The sequence below is a fragment of the Leucoraja erinacea genome, chromosome 8, assembly GCF_028641065.1.
Source record: "Leucoraja erinacea ecotype New England chromosome 8, Leri_hhj_1, whole genome shotgun sequence".
In the NCBI taxonomy this organism is placed as follows: domain Eukaryota; kingdom Metazoa; phylum Chordata; class Chondrichthyes; order Rajiformes; family Rajidae; genus Leucoraja; species Leucoraja erinaceus.
The window spans coordinates 23,204,283-23,224,317 of record NC_073384.1 but is presented as its reverse complement, the minus strand read 5'-3'; the positions used below and the strand labels follow the sequence as shown (position 1 = coordinate 23,224,317).

The following is a 20,035-nucleotide window of genomic DNA, read 5'->3' as shown; positions in this document are numbered from 1 at the left end:
GGTGTTTGGGGATTTTTCTTTATTATAGAGAGAATTCTTCTGTCATCAGCTGTGGAGGTCTTCCTTGGCCTGCCAGTCCGTTTGCGATTAGTTAGCTCACCAGTGCTCTCTTTCTTCTTAATGATGTTCCAAACAGTTGATTTCGGTAAGCCTAAGGTTTGGCTGATGTCTGTAACAGTTTTATTCTTGTTTCTCAGTCCCATAATGGCTTCTTTGACTTTCATTGGCACAACTTTGGTTCTCATGTTGATAAACAGCAATAAAAGTTTCCAAAGGTGATGGAAAGACTGGAGGAAAGACTAGGTGCTGAGAACTCTCTTATACCTGCATTAAGGAGGCATTTAAACACACCTGAACAATTACAAACACCTGAGAAGCCCTGTGTCCCAAACATTATGGTGCCCTGAAATGTGGGGGGGGGGGCACTATGTATAAACTCAACTGTAATTTCTCCATGGTGAAACCAAAGTGTATAAAAATAATTATCCTTGAATAAAATCTGACAACGTGCACTTTAACCACATGTGATTTTTTTTCTATTACAAATCTCAAATTGTGAAGTACAGAGGCAAATAAATAAATAATGTCTGAAGAAGGGTTTCGGCCCGAAACGTCGCCTATTTCCTTCGCTCCATAGATGCTGCTGCACCCGCTGAGTTTCTCCAGCAATTTTGTGTACCTTAAATAAATAATGGGTCTTTGTCCCAAACATTATGGAGGGCACTGTACGTACCTGGATTAGACACACAGTTCTTTGATTTGTCTTTTCATGTATTTTTCTGCTAAGCAGAAAGGGAATGTGCTACAGATTAAGGGGTAGCAGAGTCCTCCCAGTCATGCACCTGTTGCATGTGCTATTTTAGCGTTTTTTGTGTGTTACGTGTCCGTAATACAGTTCCTGCTCCTCCCTTAATCCAGGTCTCAAATGTTTGGTACATACTAAGCCACTTCCAAAGTTAGCTGTTAGTTCATTTTAATTTGAACAGAAAACTAAAGCTGGCACCAGAGTGAGAGAGCCTGATTATGTTTGTGTTTTTTCGCTGGTAGTAAAGAACAAATTTACATTCATTAGGGGAAAAAATGTCCTTTAAAAGGGCAGCGTACAAAGAACTGAATGATCCATTCTTATTTTTGTTGGTCAAATCTTCGAGTATGGGCAAGTAATGACTAAGGGATTCGCACAGCACTTCCACCACACACTTTTGAGAGTTGTAGCTCAATTCGAATGACGAGTTCAGATCAGAGTATTTTAAGGACCCGTCAACTTTGAAATTGATGGATCGGAATGACACGTCAGGGTCTTCAAGCCAACCCTGAAACAGTTTTAACATCTGGATTTGGTTTTAAAAAAACTAGAATGGATAAAATATGCTACATGTACTAACATTGCTCTTTAATGACTGGACCAACTTGTCTCAACCAATTACCTCTGATCATCTGTTAAGAGAAACCCATTTGATTGTTGGGGAAAGACTGGTACAGCTAGAGGCTGAGCAAATCATTGTTGAACCAAGATTCCCATCCTTATCTATGTTAGGACAATTCAAAACCACTGGATCATGATAGACCCACTTATTTTTTACTATATATTCTTTGAAAACAACAATGGGTTCTGCCTCAACCAATCCTATGAGCATTCATGTTTTTAACCTCTCCAGTTACTATATGTTATCAATTTATTTTTTCTTAAAAGGGAAAGTGATAGCTAGACTGAATGTACAGAGATGAACATTTCTCACCCTACCTCAGCATTCTGGTGAAGTGGAAAACATAAAAAATCATATTCTTCCTATTATTTCAAGATCCTGAACGAGTAGACATTAGATGTTGGTGTTCTGAAAGCTTCATCACCTCCCTTCAACCAATTCCAAAAGGAATCTTGATCCTCCTAGTCAAGGCAACAATGTCAGGGGAGGAAGATCACCCCACACTCATCTGCGGAAATGTTGTTCCTATGGTATAGCAGAGCCAGATCTCCCCATCTGTGATGAACAATAGGGCAAGTTCAGATACCTAGAGCCTTTTGACCAGCAACCAAGTAGTTGACACTGACATTCCACAATAGTTTTTGCCCAATTCTCAATGTTTTGGGTGACAAGTGTTGATATCAGCAAGAGTATATTTTGAAGTATTCGTCTGGCCTCAAGCCATCATAGTTTGCCCTTTGAAGTATAATCATTGAAATTGGGTGTTTGTTTCCCATAATTATTAAATTACATACTCCTTGCAATTGCCCTTCAACTGTGATAGTAAGAACCAATCAGATAGATTCACCCACAAGTGAAACATCTGTTGGGTACTACAGGTAAAGTTGCATTCGGTCACATCAAGTAAATGACAATTTAAAATATTCAAATCAAATGGGTCATAACTAATTCCAATAAAATAATTTTAGTCATCTTTGCTTTTCCAAAGCCAGACCAGGTGATGGGATTAACATCACCACCCAGAAAAATAAAGCAGGCTTACCTGATGTGTTTTTTTAGTGGGGGGGCAGGGTGGAAGGTGGTGAAGGCAGTGCAGAACATGTAACAGGTCTGCATTGAAACAGTCACTTGATTTTCAAGCTAGAAGCTGACCAGGATTAACCTTTAAAAGCCTTAGGTTTTTTTTTAAACAAATGTTATATTACTGAGCAGCAGATGTATTTTCATTTGAGTCCTGTATAAGTTTTCTGTTCCTATTCTGGATTAGTGCCTTTTTTGGACAGTAGACTGTTCTGCAAAAAAGAGTAAAAATGTCATGATGCTGTTTGTACAGTTTGTTTTAACAAATTATTATTTTGTACAATTTTGGTAAAATCTCTGTATTGTACTAAGTAGGAAAAATAAACTAATTTAAATTGTCTTATGTTATTTCTTAAAATGGGATTTCACTTTTTGTATTTTTGGTTCTACTGATTACACAGATTTAAGTTAAATGGAGAGAAACAGAAATGATTGGAAATAATTGTTTAACATAACAAACACAAAGGCTAAAATTTGACAGCTACAGGTGGTCCAAAAAATACATTGTTATGCTATGGTTTCCCATCACTGCTTCTTTGAGCAATAAAACTGTTCAGCTCTAGGTTGCCGAATGAGTACCGATTTTGAAAGATTACTCTAGCTGGTCGGAATCAAAAGAGTTATTATTCTTGAATATAAAAAAATAGGTTGGAAAAAGTGCATAATACACCAACACTGGAGCAAATCTTTCAGATCACAACCGTTCATCAGAATTACTTGAAATATTTTCTTCTCTCACAGGTGCTGCCTTGCCCATCGTGTGAGGGCTCATGAGACTTCCACCAAATGCAGTATTTTGTGTAGGATTTATCTGGTTGTCTGGAAGCAATGGTTTTCCTACACACTTTAATATGCATCTTGCAGAAATACCTTTGTTCTATGCACACAATCATTCATTTGAAAGCCATATATTTTGTACATTTATACTTTTATTATCTTTCAGCAATTAAGTATATTATACACAATATTCAAGTACATAATAGAACTTTAGATAGGCAACAAGATGGCAAAGCACCAATTTCATTGAGCCCTTAAATACCCAAATTATTACATACATTCAAATGTTCAAAATCTGCTTTCCATTACAATCCCAGCAGATAGACAGATTAACAAGTCATACAGGACTCTATAAATAATTCCACCAGCCTGCAACCAGCAATTAGTGTTAAATTAAAACCTTGCCAAACTCCACACAACCGTTGTCTTAGAATATGAAGGGTTGTTTTTCCATACACAAATCCCTTCAGCATCAGGGAAGATATTTTTTTCTTTTTTAAATAGCGCTTTCCAAGAGCTTTGCAAAAGTAATTGTGTTATTGCTCTACAGAATTCAAACAACGTAAATAAATAACTAATTTAAAAAGGTCTGTCGCACACTGGTTACAATAGATAGTTATAACATTGTACAGTAGCAGTCAGTTCATCTATGTCATAGGCCTCAAATTTTATAAAATAGGATTTATATTAAAAATGGTGCAATGTTTGGACCCAATACTCTGAAATCATAGTCAATTCAAAATGACAACATCAGCTCAGTTTGCTTATACACTCACACCAAAAACATCAGAAATATTGCCTTGTTCTACAATGAACAACCCAGCCTTTAGTCAAATGCATATTGGACTTCTGTCTTTCAATATCTTTCCCTCTCGGTAATTCCAAACACTGATCACCTGTTGAGTTACGGCTGTTTCTGTTGGTTCCGAATTTACAAGATGCAACTATGCATACTTGTTCAAATGGCTTCAAGATAATAGTGACCTCCAAACTGAAGCAGTTAACAGTAATTAAAGATGTGCGAGAGTAAATACATTAATTGTATCAAAGACTTTAATGTATAAGCAAATTATAGTTCACCAGCTGAGCCTAAAAGTTGCCAACCACAATGCAGATCAGCTATAAGGACATAATCTTGGTCACTTTGTCACTATTCCAAAATCCTTCAAAGAAAAGAAACAATGATTTACAGGGCCCGCCAATCCACTTATTACAATCATTCACATGAACATGTTTCATATAAGTATCGAACAGAACCTCACTTGCCTTCTATACTGCTTGTGCGTGTTACATTCAAGTGCCATTGCTTATTTTCTGAATAAAAACAGAATTGGACTGCTGCGAACCAAACTCTAATGTCATTCAAGCAAAATTAAGAAAAATTCACACATAAGTGTGGACAGTCACTAAAGTTGTAATTTTACTGTCACTGTCAATCTCTGGCATTTGTGGACAAATGTTTATCAGCGGATCTGATTTACCTTATCAACTGTGCACAAAGGTCTTTTGTGTACACTGCTGAGCTGTATTCGCTCCAGTGTCTTTCATGGAGACACGTATTGAAGACCATTGCACAGCCACACACACACACACACACGTAGCAACTTAACCTGACTAGAATCAGCAACAGTGGGAAACTGGCAGTATTTCCAACAAACACAATACTTTATGGAGACACAAGGAGCTACAGATGTTGAAATTCTGTGCGAGAAACAATATGCTGGAGGAACTCAGTGGATCTGCAATCAAATGTTCTATTGTACTCATGAAGCCAGAAAAATATTACAGCTGTTTGCAGAAATCTTCAGCAAGGCAAGCACACATAGCACTCCGACCTCAGTCATTTTGATTACATTTTTTGAGGAATGGCATTTAAGGATGCACTGTCCTCTGCACGTTACAACAATCACTACAGAGTGCCCCTAAGTTGACAGAGCTGTTGCAATGATTTTATTTTTAAATGATGAAAGGAACTGGCTATTGAGATAAATGAGTTGGGACGTCACATTACAGCTCTGCAAGACATTTATGGCATGACCCTTAACAGCGGAGGGATGTACACAGGGATCTTGGAGTACATCTAAAATCTCTGAAAGTGGCAACACATATAAATAGAATGGTTGAGAAGACATATGGTTGCTTTCATAGGTCAGGACATTGAGTATAAGAGCCAGGAATTCATGATGAAGCTTTACAGGACTTTGCTTTGGCCACATTTGGAATATTGCATGCAATTCTGGTCGCCTCCATTACAAGGAGGATGTGTAGGCATTGGAAATGGTGCAGACAAGGTTACCAGAAGGGAGATGTTGGACGGACTTGGATTTTCTCTGGAATGCCGGAGGTTGTGGGGAGACCGGATGAAAGTATACAAAATTATGAGAGGAATATAGATAGGGTAGATTTTTTTCCCAGAATGGAAAGATCAAATACTAGAGGGCCTAGCTTGTGTTTTGCTCAAGGTTCCAGCATCTGCGTTTCCCTGTGTCTCTATATCTAATATACACCCGGCAGAAAGCATTCACTTTCATCCAAGACTACAGGCATTTAATGGAATTAATATGTCAACCATGCATGTGACAAACTCATAGAAATGAGCTCTGCCGCCCAGTGCACCATGCAAGTTTAAACTTTCTCACAATGTCAAGTGCATTATATTACACAGCTAAACAATGCTTTGTTTTCATTTTGTTTTCATGAAGAAATTATTCCAGCAAGTAATCTTTAGCGGGCCACAGGCAGCAGCATTCATTCTGCCCTCTGGAGTTAAACATCAGCAAATGACCATACATTAGGCAGTAGTAATTTAGCCATAATAAGACCTGTATTGTAGGCAGGATAATTCTTAGAGGCACAAGAGTTTGCAGATGCTGAACCCTTGAAACAAAATCAAAGTGCTGGAGGAACACAGCGGGTCAGTCAGCATCTGTGGCGGAAACAGACAGTTGATGGTTCGGGTCAAGATGCTTCAGTCTGAAGATGCGTCCATAACCAACAATTCCTCACCCTAAATTCCTCCAGCACTTTGTTCCTTGCTCGTATTTCTCAGGCCACCTGTTAGAATTTTACACCACTTTCCCCTGCCAATAGAGAAAAGAAATGTAACTCATCTTTAAAAAAAATAAAAACCCACAGAACAAGGCTTTCTACAGTGCCTGCAAAATATTCACTAGATTGCTAACTTACTGAGAAACGTCAATACAAAGAACAATCCCCAACTTCACACAAAACAGATACTTCAAACTGGAATTGATCCGAGAACCCTGGATAAAGTGTGTGATAAAATACGTAGCATTTAAAACATTAATGTAAAAGTTTGAAATTGAGCATTGAATATTCAGACTTTTAAATCATGACAATCATGAACTTTTTTTAAAAATAATTTCAAAATGTGAATAATGACTCAGAGCTTCATATGTTGCAATGCTGGCCCACAATGACAAATATATCATCCTATAACCTACAAGTCCATTTATGTCAATTTCCGCTGACCAGGCCCAGGAACAAATTTTATATTGCTCCAGCTAACACCATTTCTGTACAAATGCTCAATGCGTATCTTTCTAACTGCAATTTGTAAAGGCAAAATTAAGTATTTAATCAGAATAGATTCAACCCGTGTTAAAAGCGGACACTGTAACTTAGTGCAGTTGTACAGAGGAAATCGTCGTTGGAAAACACATCTCAAGACGTATGAAGTCATTTTACAATGGCTGTTTTCCTAGTCACTTTTTCGGAGGTAACAAGCTGGTTACAAGGCAGGAAGTTTAATAACAACATTCTCAGAGATAATCGGCACTTTAAAGAAACAGGATCGCTGGGATCTATACAAAATCCATCAGTAGTTGATCTAATATTTCTGTGCTCTTTAGGATCAGCATCAAGGAATCTGAGCTATTGGTTGTGTCTGGTTACATTCTTTTGCAATCCCAATATACATTTAACTTTTAAAAGAATATTACTAACTAAATATACAGTCCCACTGTTTATGAACTTCTCAGGTAAGTTTATTACATGTACTGGGAAATAAAAGGGAACTGATAAAAAATATATAATACATGAACATAGAATTCAGCCCCTGATTTTCAACCTAGAATTTGTGATTGTGCTTCAATAAAGACTTTGACACATAGAATTGAACTGGCATCCGGTTCCAACCAAAATGAACCCAGCAAGAATTAAATACTTTTTGCAAAATCATTCTTCTCTCTTTCATCCGTTCACTCCTTTTCCAAACAGATAAAAGCAACAGGAAAAACAAATGTGTTAACCTTTGAACTGAAACAGTTCCCTCTTCTAGCTCAAAAACTCAGTCAATGTCATCTCATTTTACCAATGCAGCAGTTAAACAGCAGATACAGAAAGGGAAAAAAAAGTAAATTTGGACACAAGAGCTGAGTAACATTAGGGAATTTGCATCCTCGGGATGGGGTGTTTCTTGGAAAAGGCACCAGGTTTAGATCAAAGAAGTCATCTCTGGATGTGCAGTTCTGTATCCTTGCCAACGAGCTCCAAACATTCACCTCACTAGATCATTTCTTACAAAGGTTTTTGTTCAGATGACCAGGATTTCCTATGCTCACTCTTCCTTGGAGGCTTGTCGCCCGATCGGAGTCCCGCTCCGCTCTCGCATTTGGCAAGTGCAGTGAGAGCCGACAAGTTTGGATTGGACTTTGAAAAGCTGCCACTTCTCCGATTGTCTGAAGCAGCAGCCAGCTGTATCCGGAGCCCAGCACTGCGGCGTTTTGCTGAACCGCTGGCTTTAGTCACTCGGCTGGGCCTCACTAACACTCCATAGCCGGGATTACATCGGAAATACTGCCTTCCACCAACCGAGCCGTCGTTTCTCCCTGAAATATAAAATGTATGCCTCTTTTACACTGTTTACCGTTTGTTCACTGTTCAGAATAAATCATTATAATCCCGTGGATCATCTCTTCAACAATTCAGCAGCAGATCATGGCAGCAAGAAACTCTCTAAAGTAGAAAATGTCACAACACAGCTCATGTTCTACTTGAGAAGCAAGTTTACCAAAAATGTTCTTAATTGACAAACTCATTGCTAAAGGCACTTTGATTATGGATTCCTCAGTTTCCTGCCCAGCACCATTTAGCCAGCACCATTAAATATTTAATTAAAGTGCCACAAAAGACAGTCATATAGCACACACATTTTTGATTTCCACACAGAGACACTCAAGGTAGGGCAAATAACACCCCAAGGCATTCATCTACACATCAACCTAAGCAGAACAACTTCCACACTCATGCCCTGGGAGAAAAGAACAGATGAAAAGTTCTTCAGAAAATTATTTTAAAATGAAATGGCAGCAGTTTTCCACAAATAAGTCCCAGGTTATAAAACAAAACTCTCAGCTGCAAGATCAGATCATTCTCTGGATGCTCTGGATGCTTTCTAGATCATTTAAAAAAAATCCTTCTGCTTTTTGCCAATATTGAAAATAATGGTGCTAATTTTCATTCATCAAGAGGGTTGAAAGCACGGGATGCTGCAAAGAGGGTTTGGCACATAATTTTGACATAAAAGTCATTTTTGGGGAGAAAGTAAGGCAGTGAGTTTTGGAGAAACTAGGCTGCCTTTCCCCATCAATATTACAGCTTCAGTAATATTTCCATTATAGTAATCTTCTTTTTCTAATGCATTTCGTTGTCTCTGTACTGTACACTGACAATGACAATTAAAATTGAATCTGAATCTGAGAATTCAGTATTTGCTTATACAGCTTCTGTCTCACCTTAATGGCCATGGATAAATATAGACTAGTAATATATACAGGCACCGACAGCAACATACACATCTCAGGAATTGATAAAGAATGTTGAAAGGTGGCACAGTGGCCCAGCTGGTAGAGCTGCCTCCTCACAGCACCGGGAACCCGGGTTCGATCCTGACTTTGTGAGATGTCTTTGAGGAGTTGCACGTTCTCCCTGTGACCACATGAGTTTGTTCCCACATCCCAAAGATGTGCGGATGTGTAGGTTAATTGGCTTGTGTAAAATTGCCCGTAATATGTCTGGAGTGGCCATGAAAGTGGGATGACATAGAACTAGTTCTCACAGAGAGTGGCGAGTCTGTGCAATTCTCTGCCTCAGAGGGCGGTGGAGGCAGGTTCTCTGGATGCTTTCAAGAGAGAGCTAGATAGGGCTCTTAAAAATAGCGGAGTCAGGGGATTTGGGGAGGAGGCAGGAATGGGGTACTGATTGGGGATGATCAGCCATGATCACATTGAATGGTGGTGCTGGCTCGAAGGGCCGAATGGCCTACTCCCGCACCTATTGTCTATAGTGTGAACGGGTGATGGGTATGGACTCGGTGGCTCAAGGGCTAGTTTCCATGCTGTATCTCCAAAGTAAACAAAGACTTATGACTTGAATACTGACATACGATTCTTACTTGCTGGATGAAGGTGATTAATGGTAAATGAGCTGTCAAGCAATACTGTTATATGGCCATTCCATCAACACAACTGATTAATGCTTTCCTCCATTTATTATCCATTAGACTAAAAATGACCAAATATGGAAATCAAAATGTTGTGGATTGCATTGCTGCTAAATATTAAATATTTATGTAACACAGAAACTGAACTAAGAAGCATCTTCCAGATACAGTGAGCAGAACAACAAAAGGAAAATGAAAAAGTAGGACCAAATGTGTACTGGCGTTCCGGCTATCGGCAGCGGCGACATCACCACGGAGGTCCGCTGGACTGGAGAGCGGCATCTCCGGCCTGGATCGACCGCCTCAGCGCAGAGGGAGAACAAGGAGGGAAGAGATGGAAACTAAGACTTTGCCTCCATCACAGTGAGGATGTGCTTGGTGAACTCACTGTGGTGGATGTTTAATTGGTGTTTATTGTATGTTTTGTTATTATTGATTCTGTGTATGACTGCAGGCAACATAGTTTCGTTCAGACCGTAAGGTCTGAATGACAATAAAGGATCTATCTATCTACAATAATTGATTCTTGCATAATCTTGGGACTAGATTGAAAGTTAAATGAAAGTATTGAAATTAAGATGGGAGGAGGAGTACTTTCAAACATCGAAGAGAGCTCTCCCTTAATAAAAAAAGAAACCAGCCAAAACTTTTCCCAGTCACTTACCTGCTGGCACATCCAGCTCAACTCCAATCCAAATTCCATCGGCAAATTCCGTGGGTCCTATATACCTGATTGTACCAGTCTTGTTTGTGCCGACTGAGACATACTCCCCATCTTTTAGCCACTCAGGGATTGTTTCAGCAGCTTCCTCGGAATCTGAAACAATTTCAAGTTTCTCGCTTGATAACTCACGATCATCATCATCATCATCATCATCCCTTGTACTTACAGTCGATAATCCACCATCTGCCTCCAGTGCACCAGCCACAGCAGAGTTCAAGGCTATAGGCGGCCACAGTTCCGTTGGCATTGTTTCGCCTTCATGACCACCATCAAAATCTTGGCTCATACCTTCATCAGCCAAGATTCCAGTGAACGATTTCAACTCGGACGTTCTCACTCTCTGGATTTTGAAGGGATTAGAAGCAATGGATTTGGGCTGCGTCTCAACAGATTTCACCTCAGGTTTCAAGTTGGTCAATGCCGATGCTGGCTTCTGTACCGGTGATAAATCTTGCAATGTGTCAGCTTGGAGGGAATGCGGTGTGGACATTTGGTTGGGTGCAGGGGAACTGACCATCATAGTCAATGATGGGGCAGTTGTCTCAGTGGCAGAGAAGCTGTATTTAGTGTCAACTGATGAGAAATGCTCTGTATCATCTGCTGCCGTTGGTTCCTCAGGGTTTATTGATGGATTTGGAAAGCTTACACAATCCTTCCCAACATCCGTGTCTGGGTTTTGCTGCACATTCTCAGCTCTGTTACCTTCGCACTCAGCAGAACAGGAACTCGATTCCACCTCAGGACCCAGTCGTGCCAAAATCTCGCTGCTTGATATCTTTTGATTTTCTGACTGGGCGGGCAGGTCAGCTTGTGAGGTTGCCTGCTCAGACAGGAGCAAGTTGGCATCACTGTTTGTCGTCATACTCGTCTCAAAGAGAGTTGCCGTGGAAACACTTTGGGAGAAGTAACCACTTGAAGACTCGCTGGATGGACTTTGAGGTTCTTCGTGGGGTTTCTGGGTTGGTGCAACTGCAGTCTCACTTTTCAAAGGAACTCTTCGAGTGTTTGTTGGTTGGGTGGATTCTGTCAGCACCAATGGGGCACAAGGTACAATTCCTTCGTGAGCCTGATGGAAATGTACAGAAACACCACGTTTTCCCAAGTGCAGTTCACTCCCTTCTCTTCACTAACACTTTAGACATTTGGACATTTCATTGAGTAGACTGGAATTGGTTTATTATTGTCATGTGTACCAAGGTACCATGAAAAATTATTTTGCGTGCTATTCAGTCAAGTCACTGTATGCATGATTGCAAGTGTTCATGGAGATACACCATGATTCATGATTCAGACACCATTTGTCAATCCCACACTGTTCACTGTCCACCTAACAGGAGGAAGATACCTGGGTGGGGGGGGGGGGGGGGGGGGGGGGTCAGTTCATGAGGTAACACAAAAGAGGGTGGTTGGGAGCATGAAGGAGAAATGCCAAACTGACATTAAACATATCCTTTGAGGAAAAACAAGTTTGGTCTTTCCTTAATGAGCTAAAGGCATGAGGTTATTTTTCAAAAGCAATTTTTAAAAAAAGGTCCTTGCATTTATACAACAACTAAGCAAATACCTCAGAACGTTGTTCAGAGGTTTTGTTTAAACTGTAGTTACTTATGATGCCATGAAAATCAATTTCCAATCAATGCCCGACTATAAAAGGTTAAATAAAAAATATTCTGGAAGGAGATTTAATAAGAGTTTTAGTGATTGAAAAAAGGCCCAACTTGTACATGTCAGTCAAGATGGCTTTTAAAAAATATTGTTGATATATTCTAATCCTTGTTTGGCCTTGCACTGTACAGCAAAGGAAATGTCTCAGCCTCTACATCCCAGCCAACAAGCTCAGAGCAATCTGATTCTGAAGCACTGTTAGTCACTTAATATCATCTTGTCTCGTCTTTACGCTGTCCTCAAAGGTTTCCTTAAAATATCTCTTACACTGTGTCTTGGATCTTCCTCTTCAACTCATTCAACACCAACCCATTTACACTTTATCTTTGTGAGACAACCCCAAGTTATTTTCTCAGTTATAAAAGTACACACTGTTTAGTGTCCAGTCGAAATATGGGATGATTGTAAATATTCTCATCATTCAGAATTTAGTGCAAATACTGTAGCCATTCAGCGATGTTAGAGCAATAGCCAAAGTATATGTTGTAAAGTTAGACCTTTCTAAACCCGAGTTTGATACTTACAACTTTGTTCTGTTCACCATCATCAAGGCTAGCAGCTTGCACCAAGATTTGTGGAATAGGCTTCAGGAAAAAATAAATTATCATGAACCCATTACGGCAGAATTCAAATCAAAACACTGACGCTGCCAATGATTCCTTTTAAATCACAGTATCATACAGCAACCCTTGTCATTATTTTCAGAATAGGATACATTAAGTATTTTATATTCACAATCCTACAACAAAATAACAGGTATGTTTCAGTAAAGTAGTGAGTGAATACAAAGCCCGGTAGATAGCCAGAGTCTGTTTCCAATGGCATGCGTATTTAAAACTGGAGAGCACAGGTTTAAGATGAGAGAAAGGGGACCAAAATGTAAATTTTTCTCAAAAAAGTGGAGGCAGTCTGATTGGATAGCAGGCAAAGCTTTTCACTGAATCTTGGCACATGTTACAATAATAAACCTAAACTTGTAGACGATTTAATGGTCTGCTCCAGTATGGAGGCTGGTGGGGCGGGTGGAGGCTGGTGGGGCGGGTGGAGGCGGGTGGGGTGGGTGGAGGCGAGGGGTGGGTTAGGTTGAAAAACAAAAAGAGCAACATAAGGCGAGGGGTGGGTTAGGTTGAAAAACCAAATAGCAACATAAAACAAAGAAAATAGTAACAATAACTAACATGTGAGGGTCCTTAATAGTCCACCAAACTTTTGAGAAAGGTATTCAATACCTAATATGTTGAATTTTTTATTGAATATTTCAATATTTTGTCCATATTGAAAACTCAGTCGGCATATAGAGCTTGCTTATTTCTAGTCAAATTTAAAAGTGTTTCCTTGAACTTTTCATATCACATGCTGCACACAATGTCACACTAGTGAAAATATGATTGATACTTGGATTTATTTAACTCTTATACTGGTCGGCTCGAGTGAAATTGTGGCAGAGCTGTGCCTACTTCTCATACCTGCCACATTCATGATAGTTTACTTATCTTGCCATACTTTAGTTTACAATTCAGTCATGCCCAATTTCAGGAATGGGAAACATAGAAACATAGAAAATAGGTGCAACAGTAGGCCATTTGGCCCTTCGAGCCTGCACCGCGATTCAATATAATCATGGCTGATCATCCAACTCAGTATCCCATCCCTGCCTTCTCTCCATACCCCCTGATCCCTTTAGCCACAAGGGCCACATCTAACTCCCTCTTAAATATAGCCAATGAACTGGCCTCAACTACCTTCTGTGGCAGAGAATTCCACAGATTCACCGCTCTCTGTGTAAAAAATGATTTTCTCATCTCTGTCCTACAAGACTTCCCTCTTATCCTTAAACTGTGACCCCTAGTTCTGGACTTCCCCAACATCGGGAATAATCTTCCTGCATCTAGCCTGTCCAACCCCTTAAGAATTTTATAAGTTTCTATAAGATCCCCCCACAATCTTCTAAATTCTAGCGGGTACAAGCTGAGTCTATCCAGTCTTTCTTCATATGAAAGTCCTGCCATCCCAGGAATCAGTCTGGTGAACCTTCTCTGTACTCCCTCTATGGCAAGAATGTCTTTCCTCAGATTAGGATACCAAAACTGTACTCAGAAGAACAGAATTTATTACCCATACTCAATAACCCAGGAAGTGATGGAGAGGAACCATCATAAAGCACTACTGCTTGTGTGAGAAGGTCCCCTCACAAAACAGCGGGGATTGTAATTTGACTGTGTAGAGTTTCAACATATTTCCAAGTCTGGATGGGTGGCGGGGTGGATCCTTGGGAATGAGGGGTTCACAGCACAGGAGCACTCGGCTGGTTGCTGCAGTTCATCCTGTAGATGGCGAACATGAGATACACTCCTAGGGAGGGAGTAGATTTTTAGAACGATGGTTGGATGGTATGCCATTCAAGAAAACTATTTTTTTATATAACAGTTTGAGCTTTGAGTGTTGGAGGAGAGAGTGGAGAGCATTCCATCGCGCTCCTGCTTTTTTGATTAGAGTTGAACTTTTCCATAAATTAACTCGGTGCCAACTAAACAATCCAACCCAAATGGCGATAAACCACTCGCGAATCACTGTGGTTCCATATTCCACACACGGAAACTTCAGAGGCTCGGTCCAATAACATACATTTCTTCCAAACTAGACAGCTCAATAATTTATATGGCCCATTTATTTCACAAAAAAGATGATTCAATATCTCACTGTACTTAATGCCCTAATTTCACATTTTCTGTAATTTAAAATGACCTAATCTGTTTGGCTTACTTCTGACCAAGTGATTCTGACTTAAAACATGATTTAGAGAGTTCGATTTAGCTCTTAGGGCTAACGGAATCAAGGGATATGGGGAGAAAGCAGGAACGGCGTACTGATTTTGGATGACGAGTCATGAACATATTGAAAGGCGATGCTGGCTCTAAGGGCCCCATGGCATACTCCTGCACCTATTTTCTGTTTTTTAATGTTTTCCACCGATGCCTTCTGACTGACACTTTGTTTTTATTATCCCCTAACTGGCCTCCTTCAACAGGGAGCCATGGTGATTCAAGTCCTTATTGGCCGAACCCCCATCACCTAAAGAATCCAAAATAAATCTAAGAGAAAAAAAAACAATATTTCAGCTTCCACAGAGTTCGTATTTCTCACCCGACTTGGTGGAGAAGCCGATCTTCTCTTCTCGTCTCGTGCAGGGAAAAGTGATTTGAGAAGTTTGGGCATCTGCGGTACAAAAGCCTTCACTGGATTCAAGTAAGATGCTGCTAGCACTGCGAACGAGTCTGAGAAAGAAATGAAAAGAGTGCGAGACATTAATAAATTCCATTACTTCACAGATTTCTCTGTAATTAGGGTAGTAAGGATGACCAGAAGGCAATTTCTTCAGCAAGCATTTCAGTATTCATCACGTGGAGGTCAAACCGAAGCACAATCAATTTCTCTCAACAGCCCTCCTAAGATGTGTTAGAAGGAACTGCAGATGCTGGTTTAAACCGAAGATAGACACAAAAAGCTGGAGTAACAGGCAGCATCTCTGGAGAGAAGGAATGGGTGACGTTTCAGGTCGAGACCCTTCTTCAGGACTAGTTAGGGATAAGGGAAATGAGAGATATATAGACGGTGATGTAGAGAAATAAAGAACAATGAATGAAAGATATGCAAAAAAGTAACGATGATAAAGGAAACAGGCCATTGTAGAATACTAGAACATCCGAGATGTCCTCATCTTTAGGATACGGAGGTTCCCCTCTCCCATCATAGATGAGGCTGCGCCTCATATGTAATCCATATCCTTCCATTCCCTGCATATCCATGTGCGTACTTAAATGCCTCTTAAATGTCACTGGCGTATATCTTTCCACCACCAGCAGCACATTCCAGGCTCCGACAATAAAATACTTGCCCCCCTCCCGGCCTTCAAGCTACACCCTCCAACAAACAACTGAGAAGACACATTGGAAGAATGGAGCAGACTGCAATAACTTCAAGCTCATGAGTGCTATCAATTTGATGTAAAATTTCATTGATGCTGGCTAGAATTGGAATTCCTTACCATAGCACAGATTCCATCATTCCAGCACAGTGGCATTTGGGGAAAAGTGACAAATAGTTAATTTCAGGTAACAATTTCATAATATTAATGGAAAATAGTCAGGTTTTACATCACGGTATCGATCTAGCCAGACATATCAATGCTATGCTTCAAAAACAGATTATAGGTTGTGTACACTGAAGCAAGCAACTGCAAACCTCAAAGCCTTTCGCAACCTACAAAGCATGTCAGGGGTGTGGGAGAATATTCTCCACTTGCTTAGATGAGTTCAGCTCCATTAGAAACATAGAAAAATAGGTGCAGGAGTAGGCCATTCGGCCCGTCGAGCCAGCATCGCCATTCAATATGATCATGGCTGATCATCTAAAATCAGTACCCCATACCTGCTTTTTCCCCACATCCCTTGATTCCTTTAGCCCAAGAGCTAAATCTCTCTCTTGAAAACATCCAGTGAAGTGGCCTCCACTGCCTTCTGTGGCAGAGAATTCCACAGATTCACTGCTCTCTGGCTGAAAAAATTTGATTTAATTTATTGTTATTGTCTTCAATTAAGAGACAACAAAATTATTTTTCCCTTAGTCATATAAATAATAAAAAAACACAAAAACACAGAACGCAGAACGACACAAACATCCCCACAGCGGCACCAAAGTTCCCCACTGTGAGGGAAGGAACCAAAGTCCAGTCAACCTCATCACTGATGTTCCCCAATGTTCACCCGTGGTCGGGGCCACCCGAGCACCCCGTAGTCGCCGCTAGGGGCGGCCCGATGTACAGGCCCTCTCGCCGGGAACGATGGAACCCCGACGTCAAAAGGTAGAACATCCTCAGCGGCCTGGACCTCTGAATCAGCCACCTTCCACCGGAGCCCGCGGCTCGCGATGTCCACAGGCCGCGCTGGGCGGTGATTCGCGCTGGTAACCCCCGGCAAAGGGTCCCAGGACTCCGCGATGTTAAAGTCAGCGCCGCCCGCTTTGGGAGCTCCGCACCCACAGCTCCGCGATGTTGGAGCAGCGGCTCAGCACTCCGGAGCTCCAAGCGGCGATCCCAGGTAAAGCCTCGCCCGCTCCACGATGTTTCCAGCGCCTCGCCGCCGCTGCTGAAGCTCTGGTCCAGTCCCGGCAGGAAAGGCCGCGCCAATCTAGTTAGTACGCCGCGTGGAGGGGGGCGAGGGTGCAACTCAGATAATAGTCAAATCCTGGTCAAGAAGTGACTGAAGGACGGTTCCCCCTTACCATACCCTCTTTCCCCCACATAAAATACTGACAAAAAAACTAAAAAAACATACTTTAAACATAACAAATAAACAGACAGACAACCAGACCGTGGGCGGAGGCAGCCAGTAACAGCGCCACCAGATGTCTCACCTGCATCTTGTGACTGGGGCGGCATTGAACGGCGGGACACTGGCGAACGGTGCGGAGGTGTTCCCTTGTTTGACTGAGGTGCACCCATGGATATGTCTTGGTGGCTCTCCCATCGACTCTACCCAGTAAAATACAGAAAGACTCATTAAGCATTTTACCTCCAGCTTTGGCTTCCTGCCTTAAAAAGGCAAAAGCACATGGAAAATTATAAACGTACGTTTAAAGAAATAACCCTTATTTTCCTTCCCACTGATTTCTTATAGCACAATTATCTTGGTATGTGGGAAGTTCTGCACTGAGTTAATTATGTAGAAACTGAAGTAATTCAATCCCGAAAAGTGAGAGGGCAAGAGTGGGAGGTGAAGAGTGAGAGAAAATTTGTGTGTGAGAGAGAGGGAGGGAGGGAGAGAGGGAGGGAGAGAGGGAGACAGCGTGAGAAAGAGACAGCGAGACAGAGCGAGACAGAGAGAGACAAACAGAGGGAGACAAACAGAGGGAGAGGGAGAGATATGGTCCAACTAGTCCACGTTGGCCAAGATATTCTAGCTTCGCTGGTCCCATTTTCCAAATGACTTTTAAATGTTGGTATTATATGTGCCTCAACTATGTTCTCTGGCAGCACTTTCCTTATACACACAATCCTGTGTGAAAAAGTTGTCCTTCAGATTCCTGGTATATCTACGTGCGGCCTCACCAATATCTTCCACAACTGTAACATAATGTCCCAACTTCTACACTCAATACCCTGACTGATGAAGGGCAACGTGGCAATAGCCTTCTTCACCCACTATCTACCTGCAATGCCACTTTCTTGGAACTTTGTACACATACTCCTAGATCCCTCTGCTCCACGCTTCCCGGTCCATATCACACTTCCCAGTCCATATCATTCACTGTAATGGTCTTGTCGTACTTTGACTTCACAAAATACAACATCACATACTTATCTGAATTAACCTTTAGCCATTGTTCAACCCACTTATCCAGCTGATCAAAATCGCACTGTAATTCTTGATAACCATCTTCACAGTCTATAATGCAGCTATTTTAGCGTTATCTGTAAACTGACAAACAATGCCTTGTACATTCTCATCCAAATCGTTGATATAGATGACAAATAGCAATGAACTGAGCACTGATCACTGAAAACAGCAATAGTCACTGGTCTCCAATCCGAAGGTCATTTAACTCACCACTCTCTGCTTCCTAACATGAAGCCAATTCTGTATCTAGTTATCTAGCTCTCCATGAATCCCGTGATCTAACCTTCCAGAGCAGCTACCGTGTGGAATTTTATCAAAGGCCTTGCTGAAGTGAATTTAAACTACATCCATGGCCCTACTCTCAATCTTCTTGGTTACCTCCAGACACAATCAAATTCGTGAGACACGACCTCCCATGCACATAACCATGCTGACTATCCATAATCAACCTGTCTTTCCAAATAGATGTATATCTTATCCCTCCAAATCTTCTCCAGAAACTTTCCTACCACAGTTGATAGGCTTACTGATCTGTAGTTCCCAGGTTTTTCTTTGCAGCCCTTCTTAAATAAAGGCACTCATTAGCAATCCTCCAATCTTCCAACACCTCGCCAGTGTCTAATGTGGATTTATCCATCTCAGCCAGGGCACTTACAATTTCTTCTCCAGCTTCCCACAGTGACCTTTGACATATCTGATCAGGCCTGGGAGATGTATCTACCTTCATATGCCTTGGGGCATCCAGCGCTTCCTCAACTGTGATAGGAATTGTCCTTAAACAAGCTCCATTAACTTTGCCAAATTCTACAGTGTTCAAGTCTTTCACCTTGGTAAAACCAGAGGAGAAATACTAATTGAAGACCATGTCCAACTCCTATGGCTCCACACATATGACCACTTTGGTTTCTGAGATGCCCTTTTCTCTCTCTAGTTACTCTTTTTCCTTAAATACATAAAATCTCTGAATTCTCCTTAATCTTTTCTGCGAGAGCAATCTCCTGCCCTCTTTTTGGATTCCTGATTTACTTCTTGGAATGCTGGGATTCCCCCCTTCCAATGGGGCAGTCTGAGACCGACCAGAAAGCATAATCTGAAAAAGAGAGAACCTAACGACAACAGGGATGAGGGAACATTTCTTCCATCAAAAGGATAGGAGCGTTTGCAATTCCTTGCCCATGATCTATGAAAGCTGAATCCTTGAAGCTGAGATAGATTTTTAATGAGTATAGAAGCTGGGATGTAATGTTAAAATTGTACAAGGCATTGGTGAGACCAAATCTGGAGTATGGTGTACAATTATGGTCGCCCAATTAAAGGAAGGATGTCAACAAAATAGAGAGAGTACAGAGGAGATTTACTAGAATGTTGCCTGGGTTTCAACAACTAAGTTACAGAGAAAGGTTGAATAATTAGGTCTTTATTCTCTGGAGCGCAGAAGGTTAAGGGGGGACTTGATAGAGGTCTTTAAAATGATGAGAGGGATAGACAGAGTTGATGTGTATCA

The 20,035-nt window shown here is 41.0% G+C and overlaps 2 protein-coding genes across 10 annotated transcripts in view; one reads left to right on the top strand and one right to left on the bottom strand.

The window, feature by feature from the left end:
• Positions 1 to 2,846, top strand: part of hmbox1a (homeobox containing 1a) — a 71,192-nt gene extending 68,346 nt beyond the window's left edge. For 3 of the 6 annotated variants that reach the window (XM_055639225.1, XM_055639222.1, XM_055639221.1), the window contains exon 10: positions 1,803 to 2,846. In XM_055639225.1, coding sequence (XP_055495200.1) covers positions 1,803 to 1,817 — 15 coding nt within the window. In that variant the 3' untranslated portion in view covers positions 1,818 to 2,846. Of the gene's footprint in view, positions 1 to 1,693 lie in introns of all 6 variants that reach the window. The other 3 variants (XM_055639227.1, XM_055639226.1, XM_055639224.1) reach the window with 1 other exon arrangement.
• A 572-nt stretch (positions 2,847 to 3,418) lies between these two features.
• Positions 3,419 to 20,035, bottom strand: part of LOC129699434 (kinesin-like protein KIF13B) — a 181,054-nt gene continuing 164,437 nt past the window's right edge. Inside the window, exons 36-40 of one of the 4 annotated variants that reach the window (XM_055639207.1) lie at positions 17,549 to 17,666; positions 15,281 to 15,411; positions 12,661 to 12,720; positions 10,412 to 11,537; positions 3,419 to 8,134 (exon numbers count right to left, since the gene is read on the bottom strand). In XM_055639207.1, coding sequence (XP_055495182.1) covers positions 7,824 to 8,134; positions 10,412 to 11,537; positions 12,661 to 12,720; positions 15,281 to 15,411; positions 17,549 to 17,666 — 1,746 coding nt within the window. In that variant the 3' untranslated portion in view covers positions 3,419 to 7,823. The remainder of the gene's footprint in view (positions 8,135 to 10,411; positions 11,538 to 12,660; positions 12,721 to 15,280; positions 15,412 to 17,548; positions 17,667 to 20,035) is intronic. The other 3 variants (XM_055639208.1, XM_055639209.1, XM_055639210.1) reach the window with 3 other exon arrangements.